General features: G+C 39.5%; 1 protein-coding gene across 1 annotated transcript; it reads right to left on the reverse strand.

Annotated features, from left to right (window-relative positions):
• Positions 1-9570: 9570 nt before the first annotated feature.
• Positions 9571-23146, reverse strand: LOC139718010 (bone morphogenetic protein 2-like). Its single transcript, XM_071629497.1, has 3 exons — positions 22974-23146; positions 15967-16358; positions 9571-10681 (listed from the first exon to the last, which is right to left on the reverse strand). The coding sequence occupies exons 2-3, from the start codon at positions 16349-16351 to the stop codon at positions 9798-9800; spliced, it is 1269 nt and encodes a 422-aa protein (XP_071485598.1). The 5' UTR covers positions 16352-16358; positions 22974-23146; the 3' UTR covers positions 9571-9797.
• Between the last annotated feature and the right edge of the window lie 1355 nt (positions 23147-24501).

Genomic DNA, 24501 nt, shown 5'->3' on the forward strand with positions numbered 1-24501 from the left:
ATGAAGTGAATTCCAATACTTTGGCCCATCATAGATGAATGTGTTCTGAGCCAGCAAAGTTCTCAAAAAAGGCAAATGGAAATCGTTGGATCGCCTTGTTGGATAATTGTGAACGGATTGATTTCTTTGAAACATTGTTTCAAATATATTTGGGAGATTATTTTCATCATAATTATACATAAATTGTCCTAAATTAAAGAGATACAAATCATTAATTTTCAATATTTTATGCAAAAAAAAATAGCAGGTCAGTATGGGACAAAAGTGCAGAATGACATATGATACGGAGTGATTCTTTTGTAATAAAAGTAATTTATCTAAAAGTGTTTTAAATGTATTTCCCCACGCGAGAATACCATAGTTTAAATATGGCAATATTAAAGATGAATATGATGTAAGCAGGGACGATCAAGGAAAACAAAATTTAAGCTTATTGATTATACAAATATTACGTGAAATAATTTTGCATATACTGTCAATATGAAATTTCCATGAAAGCTTATTATCGACTGTTATTCCAAGAAATTTTACATGGGAAACATTTTCGAGTGGAGTACCATCAAAAACAATATCAACAGATAATGCCTCAGTAGAATTGCTAAAAAGCATATATTTTGTTTTTTGAAGATTAAGTGATAACTTATTTGCTTTTATCCACTGGGCAACATTTTCTTATTCGAAATTCATTGTATCTACAAGGGTAAGAGGGTTAAGTGCGAAAAATATATATTTGAGTCATCTGCGTGGAGAAGAAAAGAAAGAACGTCTTATGATCTACAAAAATCATTTATGTAAACATTAAACAAAAGTGGACCTAATAAACTTCCCTGCGGAACCCCCACATTTAATACTTAACATTTGTGAATTACAACCATTTAAAAAAACATATTGCTTCCTGTTCGTGAGGTAGCTCCTGAACCACTCCAACGCCTTCCCACGCACTCCATAATGATGTAATTTGTTAAGTAAAATATCATAATTAATGGTGTCGAAGGCCTTGGAGAAGTCCAGGAACAAACCTATCAGATGAGAAGATTTGTCGATAGCATGTGCCACTTTTTCTATAAAACTCAATAACGCATGTGTAGTGCTATGTTTCTCCCTAAATCCAAACTGAGAATGTGAAAATATATTTGTGGATTGAAAGAAATTAATAGTTCTTTTATAAATAATTTTTTCAAGAATTTCTGACAATGTACTTAACAAAGAAATTGGTCGGTAATTATTTACATCTAATTTGTCACCTTTTTTAAACAAAGGGATGACTTTTGCTGTTTTCATACTTTCGGAATTAATTGGAAACCTTGTGAAGCAACTTTTCCATGAACCTCAACCAAATAGAAATTGAAAGTGTTTGGACTGTCAACTAATAGCAAGAGCTTCTATTGTGGAGTAATAATAAATGATAGACGAAAACAGTTATTCTTTTTATACAGAGTGGTTTGAGAAAGGCGTTAATTTTGTTAGATATCGGTTATTTAGATATGCATATTAGATATTCCCACTCCAAGGTTGGCTGTTGAATATAGGAAAATAATTTTACAATATATTCTCGACAATTCTCATCATATCAGGATATTCAATAAATCCATTGCGTTTCAGTCCTTTCTTAGCTAAAAACAAAAGACGGAATTCCCCGCTTTGTTATATTTGTGTAGCAAAGCTCCTGAAAATATAATTCATATTCGATGTGGTTTTCTCAAATTTGAAACGATGAGAAGTGAGATTTGACGAATTAGTGATCATAAGGAATTAAGGCAAAAACATTTCTATAGTTATAGAATTCAGAATGTAAATTTCTACATATTTGTACTCGTGAAAAACAATTTTTTCTTTCTTCTCAAGCATCTCAGTAAAACCCTAATTTTGCAAAATATATAAAACTCAGATAAAACTCATAGCTTTGTCGAATACTCACTAGCCAACAAAGGGAGTAAACTTGCCATACACTTTCAGACTGAATGGTGAAAGATACCCAAATATTTAATGTTGCCAGTGTAAATGCAGCAGTATCAATTGAACACATCAGTGAAGTTTAAGGCAGATCGGACAATTGAAAAGTTATGAATGTTTAATGTTTCGATATTACCGGCATCGCCGGATGAGAGCAATACATTTCGTGGCGTCGCTGCAGGACAAAGATAATTATTATAAAGAAAATATAGAGAGGTTCGAATGCAATGTATTTTCTTTTCTTTTTTTCTAGCAGAAAGAAAGAGCACTTGACTTACCTCTTTTAGTAAGCAGGTGAGATAATGTTACCCTTTACATGTTTTTTTATTATGTCAGTAAAAGTCGAGGGAATGTGTAGGACCTACTTTCCATTAAAAAAAAAGAAAGATGTGGCATTGTCTCAATATTTGCTTTATATCGTCGCCTTGTAGAGACGGCAAAGCAAGAACTGTTGAAGTCTGTTCATCGAGAGATGACAAATTCAAAACTTTTGAACAGATTAATGTTGCGTTCACTCAATCAAAATACAGTATAATGTTCATGTGCGTATCGTGCCTCTTTAATTATAACATACAATATATTATGTATTTTGCTTGATTAGACAGAAATGATTAGTGATATTCACTTGTGATATGACTGATTTTGTTTTAATCACGTTCAACCAAGAATGGAGAAAAAATATATACTGTATGAATAACATGAATATGCAAATGTTGTGATATAGTAACCACACTTGCTGCTTAGAATGATCTTTTTAGTAGAATTTATAGATGTACCTCATTTTGACGACAGTGTATGTGAAGTAATAAGCACTCTAAAAGACATGCTATAGGAGAAGAAAGGTCCGACATCAACAGTGTGACATCGTGATTGAGGAATGAACGTTTACAGCTTTACGATGAAGAGGTCGTTGTACAGTTCGTAAAAATCCATGTCAAAGTTCTTGCGGTATTGTAATCCGTACTGTACCGGGAGATTTGTCCGGAATTACACGCATCAGGAGAAGTCACCTCCTGCCGTTTACAAAGCGATCAAGGCAGGAAACAAATGCCCGTTGTGAACAAAACAACATTTTTTGTGCGATTATCGTCTGTGTGAGACGGAAAGCCACCAATGCATTGTGACAACTTATCATTTCGAGGGCAATGATTTTGTAATACATATCACTGCCCGTCTGCAACAGGGGGTATAAGCTTAGCTGCTAAAATTGGCGTGAGTACGATATCATGTATATCACTTTATTCCCTTTTACTCACCTTTGCTTCATCTGAGAATGTGCCTTTATTCTTGTACAGTTTGTTTTGTCTTTGTAATTTGGACAGGACAAGCTTAATACAAAACATCACGATCAGTATATCTTTGAAAGAGCACCCCCCCCCCCAAAAAAAAAGAAAAAAAGAAAAGAAGAAATATTCACGTCATAGTGCAGCACAGTTCAAATATGTGCAATACCCACTGTGGCTTTAAGAAGAAAATTTGATACTGTCACGACCGTTCTCATGTGTCCATGATGCAGAACGAATGAGAAAAGAAGAGTAAACATGACGGAAGAGGGGGAGGGAGGGAAAAAACTATATTAAGTGGATCGAAGGAAACAAATCTTAACTGCAATAGCCAGAGGGTTTTCCTTCACACGAAAGGCAGCGTATGGGACTGATCAGACAAAAACCGGGGGCACAAGAAGTGAGTAAGCCTCCATATTCTTGTCATGAAATCGAAGAGGAGCTGGAAGCTGGCAGGAAGAGAGAAAAGATCGAGTAGGGTAGGGTAGGGAATGACCTCATGGCATCAAGTCATGAAATGGGTGGAGCAGTTTCTAAACACTGAGCTGGAGAATTCATACTGAATCAATCAAAGTACATGCACATTGTACTTATTTTTAGACAATAATCATTAAAAATGTGCAGCGTCTCCTTTCCTGGTTGTCTTACTATACTGACGTCACAGCGACCAGCGTGGCTGTAGAAGACATCGCGTACTATTACACTTCTTTCATTCTGGTAAGTGAACTAAGGAGTTCACCTTTTGCTTATCCACTGATTCAACATCTAGAGACTTCATTCATTAACAAGGTGGAGTTTCATCACATGTCGACCTTTATCTCGCGTTCAACCACTTAAACAATACTGTATTCTATGAGCAATCTGGCGCAGGTTAGGCTTATTTCCCTCAAGTACAAATACAACGTATTTTTTATGTGTGTTTTTGTTGCTGTTGTTTTCTTCCGGTTGAAGTACAGTCCACCACATGGTGTATTATCATACTCATATTGATTGGCTGGTCTGTGTGTATGTGGGTCTGACCACTCCACCTGGTTTTGCACCCTGCTCTTTGCAATGGATGTCTATACATATAAAGTGTACCGGCACATTGTGTCATTATGTGTGTAGTATATGTTATGTAAGATGTTTATGTATAATGATTATGTATATGCATTATATGTATGTGTATATGTATTATATGTACCTGTATGTATATGCATATGTACATACTTCTATTATGTCATCTTGTTTATTTTCATAATTGTTCATGTCGACCCTGAAGAAGACGTGTGTATGCGTCGAAAATTTGGTTTGAATAAATAGCACTGTTGGACTAAAATGCATTACTACCCTACTTCGTCATCTTTTCCACATGTATATGTATATGTGTATATGTATATGTATATGTATACGTATACGTATATGTATATGTATACGTATTCGTATATGTATATGTATATGTATACGTATACGTATATGTATATGTATATGTATACGTATACGTATATGTATATGTATATGTAGATATAGATATATGTATTAAAACATGTAGACCTGCGGGCTTACTTTATCAACAATAATATACTAGTATACTGTACATGTTAAAAGACCTGTAACAAATGAAGCAATCTAGTATTAGAGATATAATCAAATCGTATTTCATCTCCCAGCCTTAACGATTCAGAGTGAATCTGGTACTAAGGTTCATTCCTGGCGCTGAAGGTAGCTACAAGATCTTGTTCTCTACTGGATAAAAACTTTTAAAAATTGTTTTAAGCTCACTTTCATTGATGGGTCCGTCTCTGACGTCAACAGATGAGCGAGAAGGATAGAGAGAGTATTACATAAAAAAGAAAAATCTTCCTGGCAATAGACTTGGGTTTGTTGTTGTTGTTGTTGTTGTTGTTGTTGTTGTTGTCGTTGTTGTTGTTTCTTTCTTTCTTTACTTTTTTGAACAACTTGGCGATATACACTATCTTCACCAGCCTTAAAAAGCATGTCAAGTGTAATTTAATAGTCTTCAGATCGGTTTATCTAGTGTCCTGTCTTGGTGAACGCCGGATCGTCAGCCCCATAGCTTGGCCGGTCGAGCATCGCTATATAGCCAAACCACATTGTACGTCCTTATAGGAAAAGCGTTTACTCATGTCACGACAAACTGACAAGGTAGAACTGTAACAACATGATGTATTGCCATTCACTATGTGCCTGTATGTACCAGGTCACGGCATACGGGTTGACATTACTTCATAACGAAAGAAATAAGAATTGCTCGAAATGAACATGACGTTGAAGAATTGATAAAACACCGATCTTTTTAAAAAGCCTTTAATCCATTCAAAACTTTGTTTACATAAATTACCACTTGGGTCTATCAATGTCCGTAAAAGGTAAGAAGAGCTGCAACCATGGTAACTGGCCATAGTGTACCTTTTCAATGAACTGGCGCCTATGTAGTTGATTATATCATTTACCAAATTTACCAAATATCAAATCATACAATTACTGGTCAGCACTAAATTTTCTTGCTTTATTGTCATTGACAGTAATATCTTAAGTTTGATAACAGTCTGTATTAAAGCAACACAACTACCGTTATCTCTTTTTAATGCCGTTATCTAGATGTTTGATTTTTTTCATAATTTCATTCCGGTATTTCAGAAATCAGAAATATGCGACTGCGCTTTCCTTGTGTATACTGTCTCCAAGAAGTTATGGCCATGGTTATAAAGAGTAAAATGTAATGTTTCTTACCAATGAAGTCTTCACATCGCACTCATATTCACACAAAAAACATTGTTATGATACACATTTAATGAAAATAATAGAAAATACTTTATGATTTTTAACAACCGTTATATAAACAAAATCGCTGACAAAAAAAAAAGGTCATTAGAATTTTTAAATGTTACTTAATAAACGAGGGAATGTGTTACAGTAAACTTGCAAGTGACGGTTTCTATGATTTTTTTTTCAAATAAGCGTTTGACAAAGAAGTATGTGAAATGTAGTTTAGATGTTATTGCACGTCGTGTATGGATTTTTTTCTCGGAAATTATTACCGGTAATCACCAATGCAGTTTGTCCGAAAGGCGTATTGATCGTTTTCTCTTTGTCGTTGACGATGACTTTCAGAAGTTTGTCACTATATGCAATTTTAAACTGTCAGGAGTATCAACCCTCAAAATTTCAAGTTTCATGTCGAAGCGAATTGTTACGAGTAAAACGGAAATCGCTCATCGTGTTCCGGGTTGTAACTTATAGAGAATTCTAAACTAGTTGGGATGTAGTGGTTAGGAGCACCAAAAGCAAGATCGTACAAACGAAGTGAAATATGAAGTCCAGCCTGGGGGATTAAGAGATGATTGTAATAATAAACCGCATTTATCTTTGTTCTCACTGAATATCACACATTTTCCTGATATTGTAATATTAGTAATCCCTTACTCCATATCTTTTCATAGCAACTGTTATTTATTGAGATGTGTTCATATCAATATACTGATCATTCAATTAACATAGGGTTACTTAGGATTACGTTCGTATATTATACTTGTTAAAGATTTGAATTCCGGATGAAAATGTCCAGAGTGTCTAGAGATAGGCATTGAATGATGGATCGAAAGAATGTTTTAGAGGACAATTTGAGGGGAAAGTTTTCGATCTACTTTTCTCTTCGTGATCTTCATCTGTGAGTTTATTTTTCTGTCGCCGTGAGGCATAAATTAATGTAGTTACAAACACGTGCAACTTTTCATAACGTTAGAGAGATTGCATGGTTGTAACCATTTCACACTGGCACTTCCAATAAAAATGTCCTATTAACACATAGACCCTTGTGTGTGTGTGTGTGTGTGTGTGTGTGTGTGTATGTGTATGTGTGTGTGTGGGTTTATGTGAGATATGTGAAAGGAAGACATATATATATGTCTATATATATTATATATAGACATGATATACATGAATACAGTACATATGTTTATAACGTGTGTGTATGTATGTGTGAGGCAAATAAATACTGAAAACATAAGGGTGAGAAAAAGACAGTTCATACCACAAGTTTGTTTTACCATTAGCATCATTGAGGTAATTACTTTTTATTGTAAACAATATTTTACACATGTACAACTTAAATAATATATTTTAATCGAAGGCACTATAGTAATTATCATTAGAGGCACAGTACATTCAAACATTATTTTTCCATCGTCCAAAATGATAATAAATATCCGATACAGCTGTATACGTATAGGCATAATTCTGTAGTACTTCCCCATTGTTGCCTTATGATGCGTCTATGTCTAGAGAAAATCCCTTTCTCTAAAGCGAGAATGAATACAAGCGCCAGGAAGATAACTGGTGGACTGAAAGAAGCGAGACATATACGAAAATAAAGAAGTCAATATTATATTCTATGTGAAAATAAAATAGCTATAGATGCAGTTCGATTGTGGCGCCTGTACATCAGACGTATTCACTGTCAAATCCAACATTTTCAGATCAAAGAAATAGCTTTGAGCGTAGTTAGGCATATTCTATATATAGACTATTCAATTAAAATACAATCGAATCTAAAGAGATATCATCGATCATTGAAATATACACAAGCAATACATTTTAGCATAAAATCGACGCTCATTGGAAGCGCTGAGGAGCAGAATTAAAACGAAAAAAAAAAGGATATAACGTCGTGATGTTAGTGGACTGACGAAAAGTAAAATGCAATCAATACTTGCAATAAGCGAAATTTGTTTTCTGTGTGAGGGACTTTATCCTCACATGTCACTCAAACATAGTTAGATTCAGTCTTCGACAATATCGTTACAACAAAATCAGATGACCAGGTCACGTGTTCTGGTTCTATCTCCCACAATGATCAGACGGAAGAGACAAGATCGCTTCCGCTTTCTGAATCAATCAAACTACATGTAAAGAGTTCATTTGTTTTGGCGCAAAGAGAATGGCAAAATTGATTTCAATAGAAAGAAAGCAACAACAAAAAGAAAATCAAACAGGGAGGTATCTCTGAAATGAGGGTGTATAAGTTTCATCACACTTTTGATTTTTTCTCTTTAATTTCTATATTTTGCTTCTTTTGAGCGTATATGCATATTGCTAGAGGTGGTATTACGTAATAGAGTATTAGCACAATGGTAAATCGGTGCACAGCTGGTGGCTGGATAGAAATAAGTTTGTTGGATGCTTTGTGCATTCGCATCCTCGTCACATACGCAAATCATTTGATATTGTCCTTGTGTCTGAAAGAGGATCTCATCTCTAGAACACATGGAGAAAACAAGTTTTACAATAATTCCAGCCAAATTCGTCTCACTGTGCAGTAATTTGTTCTAAGTGGTGACATTCCACCGGCACTCATTGGGCAGTAAATCACTTTATTATTGTCTTTGTCGATAGGATCTGCATGCCCCTGTGTCGAAGAAGAATTACAATTAATTAACATTGATCGCAACTCAATGCCTTACTGTGTAAAAAGCCAAGTTCATAAAATTTCTAAATTCGCAACAAATGAACAAGCGAACAGAAATCCCTGTAGCCTTTCGCTTTTTTTCTTTATGCTATACTTTGACAGGTCTTTTTAAAGGGAAAAGACGTGAAATCATGATTCATTCGGAGAACATGAAGGGAGCAAACAATTACCCGTCAAAGTCGTATTTAATGATTTATTTTATAAGTTATATTTATTTCCCCCAGTGGAAATACGTCACATAGATCATACCACTAAATCTATCACATCCAATACTCTCTCGAATCTTACGAAAGAGGGCATATTTAAACTTTATCTGTCACAATCAATTTCCCCGTGAGTTGTGTTAAAGGCATTAGGTAAACATGAAGGAAATCTAGAAGAAGGAATACAGTGGGAAAATAAAAACATTCTACATAAGTCTGAAGATAGACAATAAAAATGTCGGTAAAACACTAACCTGCGTCATGAATCAATCATGGTGGATCGTTAAAAAACAGGCATAAGGTAGTTGAAGACCTACCCATGCTATACTGTCACTGTCAAGCAAACTTTGCTATCAAATAGTAATTCTTAAAAGTCGAATACTTTGACAAAAACGCATAAAATAGTCCTCGCCTCTCGTTAAAACTTACAGTGTAAATCACAATCGGGAAGACACGTTCTGAACGACACACTACCACGTTACGAGGCAGTGCGTGAAATGTGAAGGCAATATTAAAGTTGACGATGAATACACTTGAGTGAAGAATACAACACTACTTAAATAGACGTCACCATCTCCTTCAGCTTGGCTGAGTTGGTCGTGCACCAAAAAACACATCATCATCCTATACAGCACCAAAATATATAATCATCTACGTGGAGCCGAGTTTCACGTGTTTGTTTGGGGTTTTTAACCTGTAGTCTGCTATTTTCATCTCGAGATGTCTGGGAAGAAGATAGCACACATTAGAGCGGTAATAATATATATCTTCTTCTGTCTCCATGAAAACACTCACTCAAAGATTTCTCAACATATCGACCCTTAGGGATTCCATATCATTTTAGTTCTTGGTTTAGTGAGTCAAGATCCCTTCCTCTTCTCTTAACACAGTTTATCGACAGCCACAGCCTTCTACCACCATATCTTGGTAGTTCTTCAGAACAACTTTGTCATACTCGTCCAGATACAACATGCTAATTGCACTAAGTTCTGTTGGCACGCAGCATGCCTTTGGTACTAGTGCTGGATTGACTGAATTTACTAACGTTTGTACGATCGCGTGATTGGTGGTGTTCAAGTGCTCTGCCAGGGGAAACGGACACTCGCCATGGCAATAGAAGGCCTGGTAACCCGGCGGGGCAACAATCCAATCGTTCCAGTTCACACTGCTGAAGTCTACATACAGCGAGTGTCGTCTGCAGTTGGCCTTCAGTCGCTTGCCTTTTTTCTTTCGACCCCTACCCGTCGATCGCTTCGTGCGGCCGTCATCGCTGAATGTAACGATCTGCGGTCGCTCTTGAAACCATCTGTCTTCGACTTCATCGAGTTCGTCGATCACGCTCTGATCTGCTTGTCGCGTAACGCGAACATGTTGGAGTGGGGACACCTTCCCCCTGGAGTCCGTGAGCTCAACCTCCAACCCATGGTTTTTGCTCGGCTCTTGCCGCCATGCCTGCACAGCTGGACGGACATCGAATGACTCCCAACTTACATTGCGCACATCAACTAGTCTTGTATCAATAAGCCTTTTAATTGTATCGCGATTTCGCGCCACTGGCTTCAAAATCTGATACACGTTTATCCTTTGCCTATAGTGTATCGGTTTGAGACTTCCCTGGTCGCGTAGAGCATGTCGTTTTACGATGCTGTGTTCGTCGATATCCTTGCGAAACAATCTCAGTTCTGCTGCTGTTACCACCTCTTCGTCGGGAATTGTCGAAATATTGAAGATCAGTTTGTGTTTGTGTCGCTCGTTTGAGACAACCTGAGTAGCCTCTGTGCATGGGAGAACAAAAAGAAATAGAGAAAACGTAAATACACTCTCGTAAACACTTCGGTTTCTGAAAGATTTTCTCAATACAATTAGATAAAGCATTCTTATCCTGCTTTGCAGAACGAGTGAGAGTATTAAACCGACGATTTTTTGGACATCATAGTAATAATATCAGGAGTTAATTGACGGGACCAGGGCCCTGGTTTTATCAAACCATCGACCGAACTGACAATATGCATTATCTAACGGATGTACGAACAAGCCAACACACGTGATGTGCTATATTACTAATCTCCAGCTCAAACTACGCCATAAAAAAGTGTCCCATTATTGGCGAAGCCTACTAATGATGTACAAGTTCTGATTATCTCCATATTTGCTACAGAAGCATACAAGACTCTCCTGCTTGCCTGGGGAAAGAAGGAAAATGCTAGGAAATTTTAGCGGGTCACTGTGAGTCAATTGCCGTGCATACACCACAATTCGTCACCATCATTGAAGGCGATAGAAAGAGTATGTTGCAGTCTTCTCACATTTTGGGGGAAATCAAATTTTCTCTTCCGAGTCATTGGCAAACTTGTGTTTATAGTTGGCAGGTATACAAACAAGTACAAATAAACATACGTGTATAATTGAAATGATAGGCAAACCTCGATTTAACGAAGTACAAGCACTCTCTTCAATTGTTTTGTTAAGGTTGTGATGTTTAATAGCCCATCAAAACATATTATGGTATTCTCTATATCCCATGCAAATATATATATTTATTTATTTATTTATGTACAATGAGAATGGCATCATCGTGCATCTCTGCTAAATCTCTCTTGTTTTACTAAAGCTACGATCATTCAAAACGGATAACATGCCCAGCACTGAAGGCAATTTTCTCTGAAGGAACTGACAGACGATATGATAAGAGCAGCGCTTGAGAGCCGGAAGACGCGACTCGTGCCAAACCAGGTTGAAATTCAAGACACTTTCAAAGCAATTATTTCTTAATTCTTGTTCATCCATTCCCGTGTGACATTTTCCCTTAATCCTCAGTGGCATTTCGGATGAAGCCTTATAAAACCCTGGGAATACATACCGAGGGACAAGCTGTTACCTTGTATAAGGAGGGATAACGTGAAGAGAATTTCGTTAGTCACAGGTCCTATACTGACACTAGACTCTCTATTTGTTTTTTGCAATCGTTCTCACATCAGCAGTTATTACAGCTCTGAAGCAAATAGATATTCCTACCCGATTGGCTGAAATTGTAGTTGCTTTGAGATAAGAATCGCGCTAAATGATGCGATAATAGCCATTAAACAGCTACTGAGCGAAGATCTCTTTCATCACAAGTGTAAGGGAGAAAGCAAGCAAACGGAGAGCTTCATTTGTATGGCTTGGTGTCTCGTGTGCTAGAATTGCACAGAGCAAACATCGAAGGCATTACAACACATTAGACTGTCACTTCTTTTACAGAGCAAGTGCTAAAGTGTGCTGGTTATGCAGCTCTTAATGTTAATTCTGTTTAAGGATAATACTTCAGTTTCCAAACTAGGATGTGAATTGCGCCCTAGAGGACGGATATGATACAGCAAAATAACAAATAAAACCTTATGATATTTACAAACATTTAACATGAGAAAGTTCTAAATGGGTATGCTTTAAAACAGTGTGGCAAAGAATTTCTAAGCATATTTAATAGACCTGTCAACGAGCATAACCCCTTTGGCACCGGCAAAAGGTTCTTCAGGGCATTATAGCATCAGTGCGGATTTTCCCGCGCTTCCTAAGCGACATGCGGCGGCTTGAGGCAGCAAGCTGCTCTTGCCAGGACGGGGAATCCGATGGAGATATGGACAGCTTGTCCTGGCTGATTTCCCGCTCAATTGGCTGGGATGAGACTAAATGTTGCCTGCCACGACCTGTCGTCCCGCCCAAGCCAGCGGGTCGTCAGTCGTCGGGAAAGACCGACCCCACCCAACAACTGGATGCTGATGAACGCTCAGCTCAGCCTGATCCAATTTTCGCCTGCCTTACAACGGGCCAAAAATAGTCCTGTCCTATCGTAAGCCTACGTGGTGAACTTCACTTTGTAGATGAATTAATATTTGGATGGAATCCCATTATATCCCGATGAATCCCAATATCTCGATGGAATCCCATTTTCTTTGCTCAATTTTCCACGAATTAATATTTGATCAAAGTTGAATTGTCATTTTTCGAGATAACATCGCATAAACTCCATATGTACGAATGTGTGATGTTTTCTCTGTTTACTAATATCAAACCGAAACTTCAAGAAAGATTAAACCCATTATTTAAAAAGTTCTTGGATGACGAAAATAAACTTTTTGCAAAGAGTTTTAACTGATTAGGGTTGCTCAAGGAAATCTTACAGCAGTTGGTTTCTTCTTCTTTTTTTTTTCATAGATAAACATACATTAGATTCAATTTTCGTGCAGAGTACCTTGACATGACAATAAAATAATTCTTTGCCATGGACGCCTTAAGTAATGCAGCCTGCAAGTCTGTTACTAAGTTCCAGGCAATATTTAGAATGTTACAAACGTCAAGTCAAGCTTTCTTTCGGGACTTAGACACTAATCTTTTACTAGAAATTTCGTTACAGTTTCTGTCACGATCGACTGTTACATCCTCAGGGTTTATGATATTATTCGAAGAAGCACTGCCTAGATTTAGATAACAGAGCATCACTTAAAGTTTAGTGGAAAGAAACAATAACAAGAAAAGTAACAATCACAAACTGTGACGACTCTTGTTTATTGGTAACAGTGTAATCTACAATAGAGATTTGAGATCGTGTATTCCTTTTTCTTCCTACTTTCTATGGCACCTGTGTCAAATGATATTATTCTGTTAACACCGTTCTTACTTAATCAATCCAAGAATTGCGTCTCCAGTCGTATACAGTTCTTGTTGAGATCTTGAAGATTGATTCTTCATGATCCTATCATAATTATGTCTATTTACTTTCTGGTGATAGATAGTACGGTCAATCGTGGGGTTTGTCAATTGTCAGAAACTTGGGCGACTCTGGTAAGAACGTTACTCCAACACAGACATAATGAAACTTTTAGAGTGGACTGATTTACATTATTGTTCTAATTCCGGAATTGCAGAGCATGTACAAGGCAATTCTAAGTTTATACCTTTCAGCCAGACATTGACAAGTTGCATTCCCATGGACGTGTAAGGCGCTTCGATATTATCAATTACTTAGTATGTGAACCAGTGGACGAGTTACTTGAAAACACTTCTACCAGATTTGCGCGGGAAGACAAATCCACTGATCAACTTTGACATTCTCGCTCACTTTGAGATCGAAAAACGGAAGTAATGACGTCATAAGGCATGATCTGAGAAGACGTACACTTCTGCGCTACACGCATCCATCAAAGACCATACAACTGTATAGTATGATTAGACTTGCACCTTGAATGATACTGCAATGTGTACTCATTGTACTGATACTATAATTATAAATGTTGATCCATATGCGTATACATTAATGCGTTTTCCTTCAGTGTTTGATATTGTATCATCCGTCATAGATATCAGAAAATAAAAAGTGTTAAAAATGGGAAAGAGACATACGTATGCATTTGAAACTGATTTTGTATATTACTTTTTCATATTGGAACATGCCTTTGGCTTAGATAATCATATTTTCAATCAAAACTTGGCGACGGGCATTGTGAGTTTTGCATCGTAAAATGAAGAAAATTTGAAAAAAGTTAGTATATATCTAGAAGTAAAAGGATATAATCATGTTTGGTGGGCAATCACTAGAGCGAAAGGAGCAGTGATTAGTTATCACCGTTTATTACAAGTTTGCGAACAACAGAAGAAGACTCAATCGCCGTGCAGTTGAAAGCCTACTAACGATTTCAAAATGGTGGCATGAAATCAATGGTCACGTGACCCCTGGCCTTTTGATGTGGGTTTTGGTTACCGAAGATTGTGGTAGCGTTTGTGCTGCTTCCCAGCAACAGCGATTACAAGGCCGGTTCTTCAACTTTTGTTTGGCCTTTTTAATTACTTCCACCCCAGTCATGAAAATAGCATATTATCTACCCATTGAATTCACTTTAACCCCAGAACGTGTAATTATACCATTCTAAACTAGAAAATCAATCAGAGAGCGCAGACTTCCTATAGGCACATTTATGCTGAGCATGACCATATACATTTCCCAGTGATAACAAATCATTTAAAAGTTCTGGATCCAGACGTTGATCCTGATAACTATACCAAAATGTGATAATCTAGGGTGTTTTCTTGCTTGGTTTTGTGTGTGTGTGTGTGTGTGTGTGTGTGTGAGTGTGTGTGTGTGTGTGTGTCATTATCATCTTTTCCTGAAAATTTCGTACAAATTTGTTCATACTTTTATTTTGCAAACAAACAAACAAGAAAACAAACAGAGAAACCAACCAAAGCCGGCAAAAATATAACATCTTTTGCGGAGGTAAGAACAAGGTATTTGTTTTCCCACGCGCATAAATATATAGGTGACACATGTCTTACACAGGGTAAAAACAAAAGCTCGTAAAATTGGCTCGCCATAACTCGATCGGGGATTAGTGTAACACTTTAGCATATCAATACAGTAGAGAAAGATTGTTCAAATCAGTGGAAATATTGTTGGCCGACCCTTTTTTCAGATGATATAAATATATATAAATTGTCATTAACATATACCTCAGCACGTTGTGCGAGCTTACATGGCAAAGTGGTGGGATATCACTTCCTTGTCACATAACAATGATTTATATTTCGCTGAATTTTATCACAGAATGTTTGACGGTGAACATAACAGCCTATCTGATTCGACTTTCAGTCTTGTTTTGACATTAAAAAAATGATGGTATTCATGACAGTAGTACCACATGATGGGGGAAAAACTCGAGAAGAAGATGTGTCTGTTATTTCCTTCTCATGTAAGACTATAGTTCAACAGGACACAGGCGTTGACACTAACATGTCATTGTTTTAAATTTCAATAAACATTCAACTAATGGACCGTTCTTTCCTACTCGGCATACATTTGCTTATCTTCGGTTATATACCAAGCATATCCTACAGTAATTATGATTTAGATATCATTTTATCTCGTAAATCTATTTCTTGTGACGAATAATATGTGGAGTATGTGTAAAGGGCATTTGTTTAACTGCATGGCTTAGCACCTTATGGCTTTACGATAAAGAGAATAATATGCTTTTTAGATATTCGGGTAATAATATTTCACCACTACTATAGAGTCTCAAAAACTGACCTTCATGATGAAAGTTTCTGACTGTGTTTGCCGTTCCTGACTCTATGTGCTTGAAGTCGAATTGCATATTAATGCCCCCGTCAGCTTGTGTATGTGTCCGGTATAAGTCCATCATATAATCCGGAACTCGTAATTTTCCCTTCGGTCTTGGTCTCTCCTTCAAGCCGAACATCCCCAAGAGCGTCGACTCGAATGCTTCTATGACCTGCGCTTTCCTCTCGTCGTCTACATGATTGTCACCTGACGTCGTCAACGACGAGGAAGATGAGGTGGACGATGAAGAGGATGACGATGATCGTTCACCTACACCGGGCCAGCCGCCGACCACGACACAGCAGCACACGAGAGGCACCACCAATTGAGTCCACTGAGAGGCAGCTACCATGGTGGGTCTGCGGGGGAAAGGAAAGAGAGATAGGCGTGATAATACGAGGTAAACCTTCCTCCACATGGCGGTATACCACCAGGCTGCTTCTTTCCTGACTGGATGATGAAACAACGATTGATGAAACACATGACACTGGAAGACGCATAGCTAGGAAAAAGTTCTCATTGACGGCAAAATACTCACACGTAATTCATATGTTATTTCTAGGAAATTGTGTATAATCAATGAGTTCATCGCCCCGTTATTTTATCAGAGGTCTTTGACGAGCAATTAACACTCAGATAATGGCCGTATGCAGAGGATTGAGACCCAGGCATACATGGCTACGAAGCTATTTGCTATTCACTGAACACATGCTGTTCATCAATAATTTGTTAAGCCACCTACATTGTTGAGCGTGAAAGATTGGTAAATGATGTATGTAGGCATGGGGAACTAAGGTCATTCATTTCGGAAGTACATCCTTAATTGGACCCCTTTGGATCCATCTTGATCGATAATAGCAGTGTTCTTCTCTCAGCTCTTGACTTCTCCTTAGTGTTTGTACCCTCGCACTCCTCTTTGAATGGATAATTATAGAGGGCCAAAGAAACCTTCTGGAAGACCTTTGTAAGGACGGATTAACGTCTTCCCAAATCCAAGAGCGATTGGAATGTGAGAATTCAGCGAACCTACACTGGGAAAGTTCAAAGATCTTATACTGGTCGCGACGACCCCACCCTAGAACTCTGCCCTCTTTGGACAGGAAGTCTTAAGCGCTTAGGCCAAAGTTTTGAAGAGCAGGTTAGTGAATGTCAAGCTTCTTGTCATCTTCGCCTGGTACAGAGATTATCTTGCAGCAGATGAGAGATGTCTTGTTTGGTTACGTTTGCAAATATAAAGTTCTCTACACGAATGAAAACGCTTTAATGGAACCTGCAGTTTATGCATTAATTGACATGATGTGATTTCAATAAGACAAACATTTTCAAGTCTTGAAAGTTAGAGAAAACCAAATTCAACACACTTGTTTTACTCCTAGAAGGACGTGTTTGCTGTTTACACATATTGCGGTATCTTATACAAAATAAATGACGCAGCTAACATGGCAACAATAGAGAGAAAAACAAAATGTACCTTTTTGCATATTAAACGCCCGCAGTGAGAGTCATTAGGACCTTTTTTGAGCGTGGCTCAAATCAGCGAAATCAGAAAATCTCCATTCCACTCGTTAAGAGTGACTGGTAGTTTTGGGCAAACAACAGTACGGCTACGCTACATTGAGACCAAATACCGGACAGGATATAGTCGAGTCCTTTACGCACGGACCGTAAGTTTCCTTTCTACTTTTTCTTGTAATTCTCTTAAAGAAGGAATCGCGGAAAGCCCTACGGCCGTCACGCTTAATCTCTCCATTTGTCGATGCCTTGTAAATAAGATTTTTTTTTCCTCTGCACCTTTCCCCATTCTTTCTTATTTCCTTTATGTGTTTTGTTGCTTCTCGGTTGGAGAGCTGACTGGTACGTTATTCTTCAGCAGAGCCATAAAGGTGGAGATGAAGGAACCTGCTAGCTGGGGCGCGACTCGCGGTCAGGTGGAGAGTTGTAAACTGATGTAATGGGCCTCAATCTTCTCGCCCTCTCTCACACAGCCAGTCGACCGAATAGAGACAGGAAGGAGAGGGGGAGTGCATTTTAGAATGATAGTCGTTCTTGCAAGATACACTACACTTCACTTCCTTCCGTTGTTAGTTAATACAGTGTCTAAACTCGTGATAGGAAATACATAACATACATAATATAAACACAGGGATGTGAAGAAAGTAATCCCCAACGTTGGTATTTGTAGAGGAAGCGGAGGATATAGGAGTCCCAACTTGAACAGCCCATTAAGGCCGCAAGTATTTGTTTCTGTTCGCTTGCATGAAACGTCTGTTATGAGGATGTTCTGAATGTTTCCACTAAGATCATCTTCATTTTACTCCCATTTGCATGGATCCGTATCACTGAGCTTGATGATTATTTTTTCATATACATGAGACCACATCCCTGATGAAGCACGATATCACGTAGTCCTTTTTGCAGATCACAATGCTGTTTTTTTTTTTTTGTTCTTTTACTTGCGAGTCTATATTCCCCTCTACGTTGCAGATCATTTTCAAAGCTACATTGTCTTGCCTTCTGCCCATTGTAAGGAATTGCGTTCACAAAATGATGATTAATGGAGAAGATCAACATTAATATTCATTTAACCTAATTTGTGCTCTGAGCTGCATGCTGTGTTCGGCTGAGCTGAGCTAGGCTGCCTCTGCGTTTGATGTTTAACATTTATAAACTGTTTTTGTCCACATCAATTTGAAGTACTACTTCCAAAAAGTCATTAATTACTTTCAAATTAGATGAATGTTTCGCCATTTCACCACGTCGTTCACCGCCTCCTCCACACCAGTCTGTAAGGGAAAGTTGGGCTCGGCCCAAGGGAAAGCAGGGAACACCTTTAAGATAAACACAACATAAACCGATGCCAAATCCCCTTGAGCAATATATACTTTCATATTTAATACCTTCTAAGGACAAGAAATGCCGATGTGGCCCAAAAACCTCCGACAAGTGATTTTTTTTTTCTTGTAGCTGTTTGAAGTTTGTTGCTCCAAATAGAAGTCAGGTGCGCACGAAGCCAGCTTCATCACGTTTCACCTGTCACGCAAATAGACCCCAAAGAAAGTCATTTCTCCGTCTTATTATCATTGCTAGTATTATTACTCCCTCCTTCTTGAACCAGGCAAGTTCAGGCAAGCGGAATGGAATGAATCTTCGGCGGTGGTTCGACCCCGGGTCAGCAGGTAGACATGGAGGGCGGACGGGAAGACAGGTAGCGGGTGGTGCACTCCGTCAAGTGATGTGATGGGTGTTGGTGAAGCTGAAGGGTGGAAGGGGGGCTACCGTTACCCCCCTCCCTACCACTTCCTTCTGCTTTGGGTTTCACTTTCATCACCGGCGATTGGATGCGGTAGATTTTTGCAGTGAATACTACGCGCATTGCGTGTTTAGATCCATTAAATCTTATCTGCGAATGAAACTGGAATGCTTCTCAGGTGCTGCTAACGGAATTTACATCATTCATTTTCCACCTTACTCTTGTTCTCACAAAGCGATTCCCATTGCATCTAAAAAATAAAAAAAAAATTATGAATCAAACATATTTGTAATTCCGAATAAATGCTTGTTTGCATCTATTTCACTAAGCTTTTACTTCCTATAAATATTTTGGCTCTCTTCATTACTACCTTCGTGTTTCTGAGATGACACAGAATATCATATCGTATGGAACATACACCAAGAAATCATCCAAAAATTTCTGAAACAACTTAAGCGCTATGATGTCGAGAGTGAGAGTTGTTCTAAAATCACTCAAAGTTCGAACACAATTGTCTCTATGCTTACTGGGTTGGGGTGGTTTTTTTTTTACAATGTACACGATTTTCATAGCATGAGAAACATCAGTGAAAATCGATACCTAATTTTTTTTTCCAGAAATGAAGCCTTCATACTTTGCAATATAAACTAGATACACTTGTACATATTTAATCGTTTCCACTGGTTAATCGTCATTCGTTCTTCCCCCATTTTGACCTGTGTGTGCAAGTAAATAAAGCGAAGGACTGCAATAAAATCGGTTATATCAACGTGTGGGAGAGCATGGCTCAGTGTGTGTTTATACGAGGCGAGATATTCAGGCGAACTTGATAGCCCCTAGTAGACAGACAAGAAGGCAGGGAGGAAGAAGCGGAGCTTTGTTTTGTAATTGACAAGTCTGGTAAGATGAAAGAGTACCGAGCGAGACATGCAGTCTAGCAATGCCACACTCCCCTTCATGGGCCATGCACAATGTGGAACTTGGCTTACAGAAAGGCATGGTTGTGGAGGTTCTTAGTCCCAGATACTCACATAGATGCCTTTATCCTTTGTGATGTAACATAATGCCCGGGACACTGTGTGTGTAACTGTAACATGATCGAATGCCCATTCGCCACCTGTGGCTGAATGGGTTCAGCGGACGGTGTAATCACCAGCCGTTTTGTTTGGCATGAAAAGACTGGGCCATTGTCACGGTCACCGGCTTCGGGCGCACATCCACAGCGTTGAAGAAAGGCCAGCAATTAACGCTTCTACCCGCCCGGTCCTTTGTGAATCGAGTGGCGCTAGCGCGTAAAAGGAAAGATGCTAAGATTCTCCGTAAAGTCAAGATGATAACAGTGGAGTTCGTGATGGCCCCCTTGACGAGGCCTTTCACTTGTTATGGTCAAGTTCAGAGTTGTTGAGGATTGAGGGTGAGAGGGAATGTAGCCTGAGGCTGTTAGGGACTTCTGTGGGACACGGGGTCAATGTTCCTGACCCGATTTAGCTAACCTACATCACACTGGTCCTACCAATTGCCACCATCCAGACTGGTTGGAGTAACCACAAACTATGCAATAGTGCTAACAAGTCATCACTTTCATCTTTTTTTTTCATCTCCTGTGCCTTTTTAATTCTTTCTCCTTCTTTTTTCTTCCACTGCCTTTTGTCTATTGAGTTCACATAGGCCTATTATCAGCTTTCATTCTGCCACGAACTCGCCGTAAAACAAAACTCTTAGGGTTGTGAATGCCATAAAATATGAAGACCTACGTGTAGGGTTACCAGTGTATATTTTCTCCACTCAACAGTTAGAGTAAATCGCACACACCTGGAGTGAGGGCCTGCAGAGTTTTTATAGCGAATCAAACCCGCCTTCATACGACTGAAATAGCGGAAAAAGCCCCTCTCGACGTTGAATTGTAACGATGCGAAATCAAACACCCTGGCATTTTTGTAGACGTCCTCTAGCTCGCAGGTGCGCTGTTTATTCACTCACCTGACTCACAGTTTTTTCCTCCTTCCCTTTAACCTCATCGCTAGCGTTGTTTTGCCATACTAACTACCCATTGGTAGTGTATATAAACCATCGCAGTTCGCAGGTGGGGACGACAGTTAGGCGGGATCCAGATTTTTTTCCCTCCTTTCTCCCTAAGTCTGCTGATGATTTACATTGACCCCTGATGTCAGTAGAAATTGGGTTTTTACCGGGACATTCTACCCCAACCAATAGCCCAGCTCCCACTCATACACCGCTCCGCCTGGGTCCATCGACTCCGACAAATAACGCCGTCGATGAAACGTTTATTTGAGTAGAGAGGGGCATCTTTAAACTCAGCCACATTTCCATCGCCCCACCCTCTCCTCTTACTCTCCCTTTCTCCATCTTCTTTGCCAACTTGTCACTCATCCCATGTCCCGACGATTGTTTTCGGCAAAGAGTTCATTTCCTATACCATTCCATGCACACCTGTTTGTTTGAAGGAACACCGACCTCTTTTTGCGACTTGAGATGATCTATTTATTTTTTCATCCGTCGGAATTCTGTCCCGTCTCTCCGAAGTAATCTCCCTCTCTCACCCCGAGTCTTAGCCCGGACTTTCCGTTTGATCCACGTAATACACCTGCCGAGTGGATACATCTTGTGGCCAAATAGTGGCATCTCTTGCATGCAAGATGTGCGTCTTTACACCTGTATCAAGTTATGCTTGCAATATCTTATCGGTATTACCATGCTATACTGTCAACAGAGGCTTGTTTTATTGCGAGTCAAGAGATAGAATGCTATAGGTGTGGGATTGTAAGGTGCTCGTCTGGCCACCACTGGTGAGCTAGTCAACGGGAAAACCAGACAATTGCACGACTAAAACTGGTCTAATCTCCACACAGCTCATGCTCTGCTATTAACCAGTCTGCAAGCCTTGTTCATTAGTGATTAACGCCCTGAAAGAGGACAGGGGACCCAATAAAAGGCTATAATAGATCACAATTGTCAACTCGTAGAGTCTGTTGGATACGCGATGAGTAAGATTTTTTGATTGCTGCAGAGGAAATGAGCTCATAGTTTGCCGCGCTAGCTAGCTGTCTGCCAGAGCGGATTCAAAGTCCTGTACGCGGGGAACAAGGCGCGTGTTTCACAGGGACTTTCACTCTTTACCTCCTCTCTTCTTCTCCATCACCAACTTTTTCCCCTGGCCCGTCAGCCTTGCGATGAGTGTTATGAACGACACAGCTGCTTCAGGTCATAAGCCTGATTATTAAACTCGGGCTGGCAACATCTGATGTATTCTTCAGAGTAGCTCATATTCCCCATTCCGTGTCATACATGTGGGGTTAGAGCCCGAGTAACATAGGGGCACGCATTGTCATAACCGGAGTGATAATGTGCGTGTAATCCGTGGCAAGGACCCCATTGCATTCCTCTCAAAACCAGGAGCAACATGAGAGGCTGTGCTGTAAATGATAATAATGACTACTGCAAAGAAAATTACTAATCTCAAAATTAGAATGTCTGTTAAAACATAGACATTAGTATATTTATGTATATTGTCATACACACAAAAGACGAAATTATTGGAACTACTACACGATCCTACATTATCATCGTCTTCAGTGGGGAAAAAAAGTTCAATATTACATGAATATGGAGCGGTAAGAATTAAATAGTCTTCGCTCAAGACGGACAGTTATTTTAATCCAGATTCAAACAACAATTTTACTGATGTTGGAGAAAGGATACTCACCGTGGTGCGGACAGATATTGGCCCAAAGACTGATAGAAGACCCTTAGCTATTTCGCAGTATGTTTCCTGCGAGCTCGTCCGATGGGATGGTTGGACGAACGACAGACGGTACGATCCCGAAGACAGTCCCCCAAGTGGGGGCGATTTCGGAAGAACGATTAGGAGGTAGGGATGACGAGTAAAATCCAAGCTAAGTCCCTAAATGGTTCAAGCAGACATAAAGCGTGTCACACCTTGACTTCTCGCTTTGAAGTGACACGGAGCTAGACCTGCTGTTAGTCTAACGAATGGTAAGATTTGGAGGACAGGTAAGGCCCTCTGCCAAGTGCAACTGTAAATTAACCGCAGGCATGCGCCACAGGCTAACTTTAAATACGATCCTAGGAGCAGCACTCCGCTGACATGCCAATCACTCGCGACGAGCTGGAGATGGGCAGGTTTTCCTACTGGCTTCGTGGCCCAGCGCTACCGTTTATCGGCCCTCACGTCTTGTCGTTCACGTAGCCACAGCGTCGGCACCGTCAGGCCTTTGATGTTCGGCGACGAGGCTTCTACATTGCCCTACTTCAGGAACATCCATATGCATTCAACTTGCTGCCTATTCTCCTCCGCACAAACAGGCTAAAGAGTCAGAGAAGGCCCCCTTGGCTGCCGCAAATCCACGAGTGCTAGCCTAAAATGCTGGATTTCTCACAGTGCACAAACCGCTGCGTGGAATACCGAGACACCCGACTCACAGCCATCGTGTCCTTCAAACAGCAACATCAACAGCCACCTACATCTACCTGCGTCGCGTCGACAACAGCCGTCAATGGACGAAATCGAACTAGGATTTCTCAACAAACTCCATAGCCATTGCTATATTGGCATACGTAGTTAAACTTCTTCGCTAATTCTTGTCACTCGCCAATATGAGAAGAGAGAAAACTGTCAAAGTGACGCGCTTCCTTTCTCACCAACCAATCGTTGACTTCTAGTCTTTCAAAATGATTTTTCGTCGAGTAACCCAAAGTTTTTGAGATCAAGGACACACCAAAATTATTAATTGCGATATGAACGTCACAAATCAGCAGGTTGCGAATAAATTGGGCAGGCTCGTTCGCTTCTGGCATGAAATCTCGAGAAAGGCCCGTATCTACATCCACACGTCACTGGCCGGGATCGACACACTTATGCTGCATGCATGACCATATTGTTTCGGCGCGTTACACGCTCACTGCCTTTGGATACATTTCAACTCCCAGAAAGTCAGCGGATCTTAAACTAATGGGCCCCCCTCAAAAAGTTATAGTGTGGGGCCCCGCCCACAGACTCATCGTGACATGTGATTGGCTAACTAGCGATTGTACGCTCACGTCAGTCTTGCCGTTCATCGGGCGGCTTTAGTCGATCGTAGTTATCGCCCATATAACTTTCTCCTGTGTACTTTACTAATGGGTTGTACAAACACGGCCGTGGATGCGTGCTGAGCGTGCGGTGCAATACCGTTACTTTTGAAGAAGGTTTGGCTCGCGCCGTACCATAGCTA

The sequence above is a fragment of the Diadema antillarum genome, unplaced genomic scaffold, assembly GCF_040938485.1.
Source record: "Diadema antillarum isolate AM-2024a unplaced genomic scaffold, OU_Dant_1.0 scf00000087, whole genome shotgun sequence".
Taxonomy (NCBI): Eukaryota; Metazoa; Echinodermata; class Echinoidea; order Diadematoida; family Diadematidae; genus Diadema; species Diadema antillarum.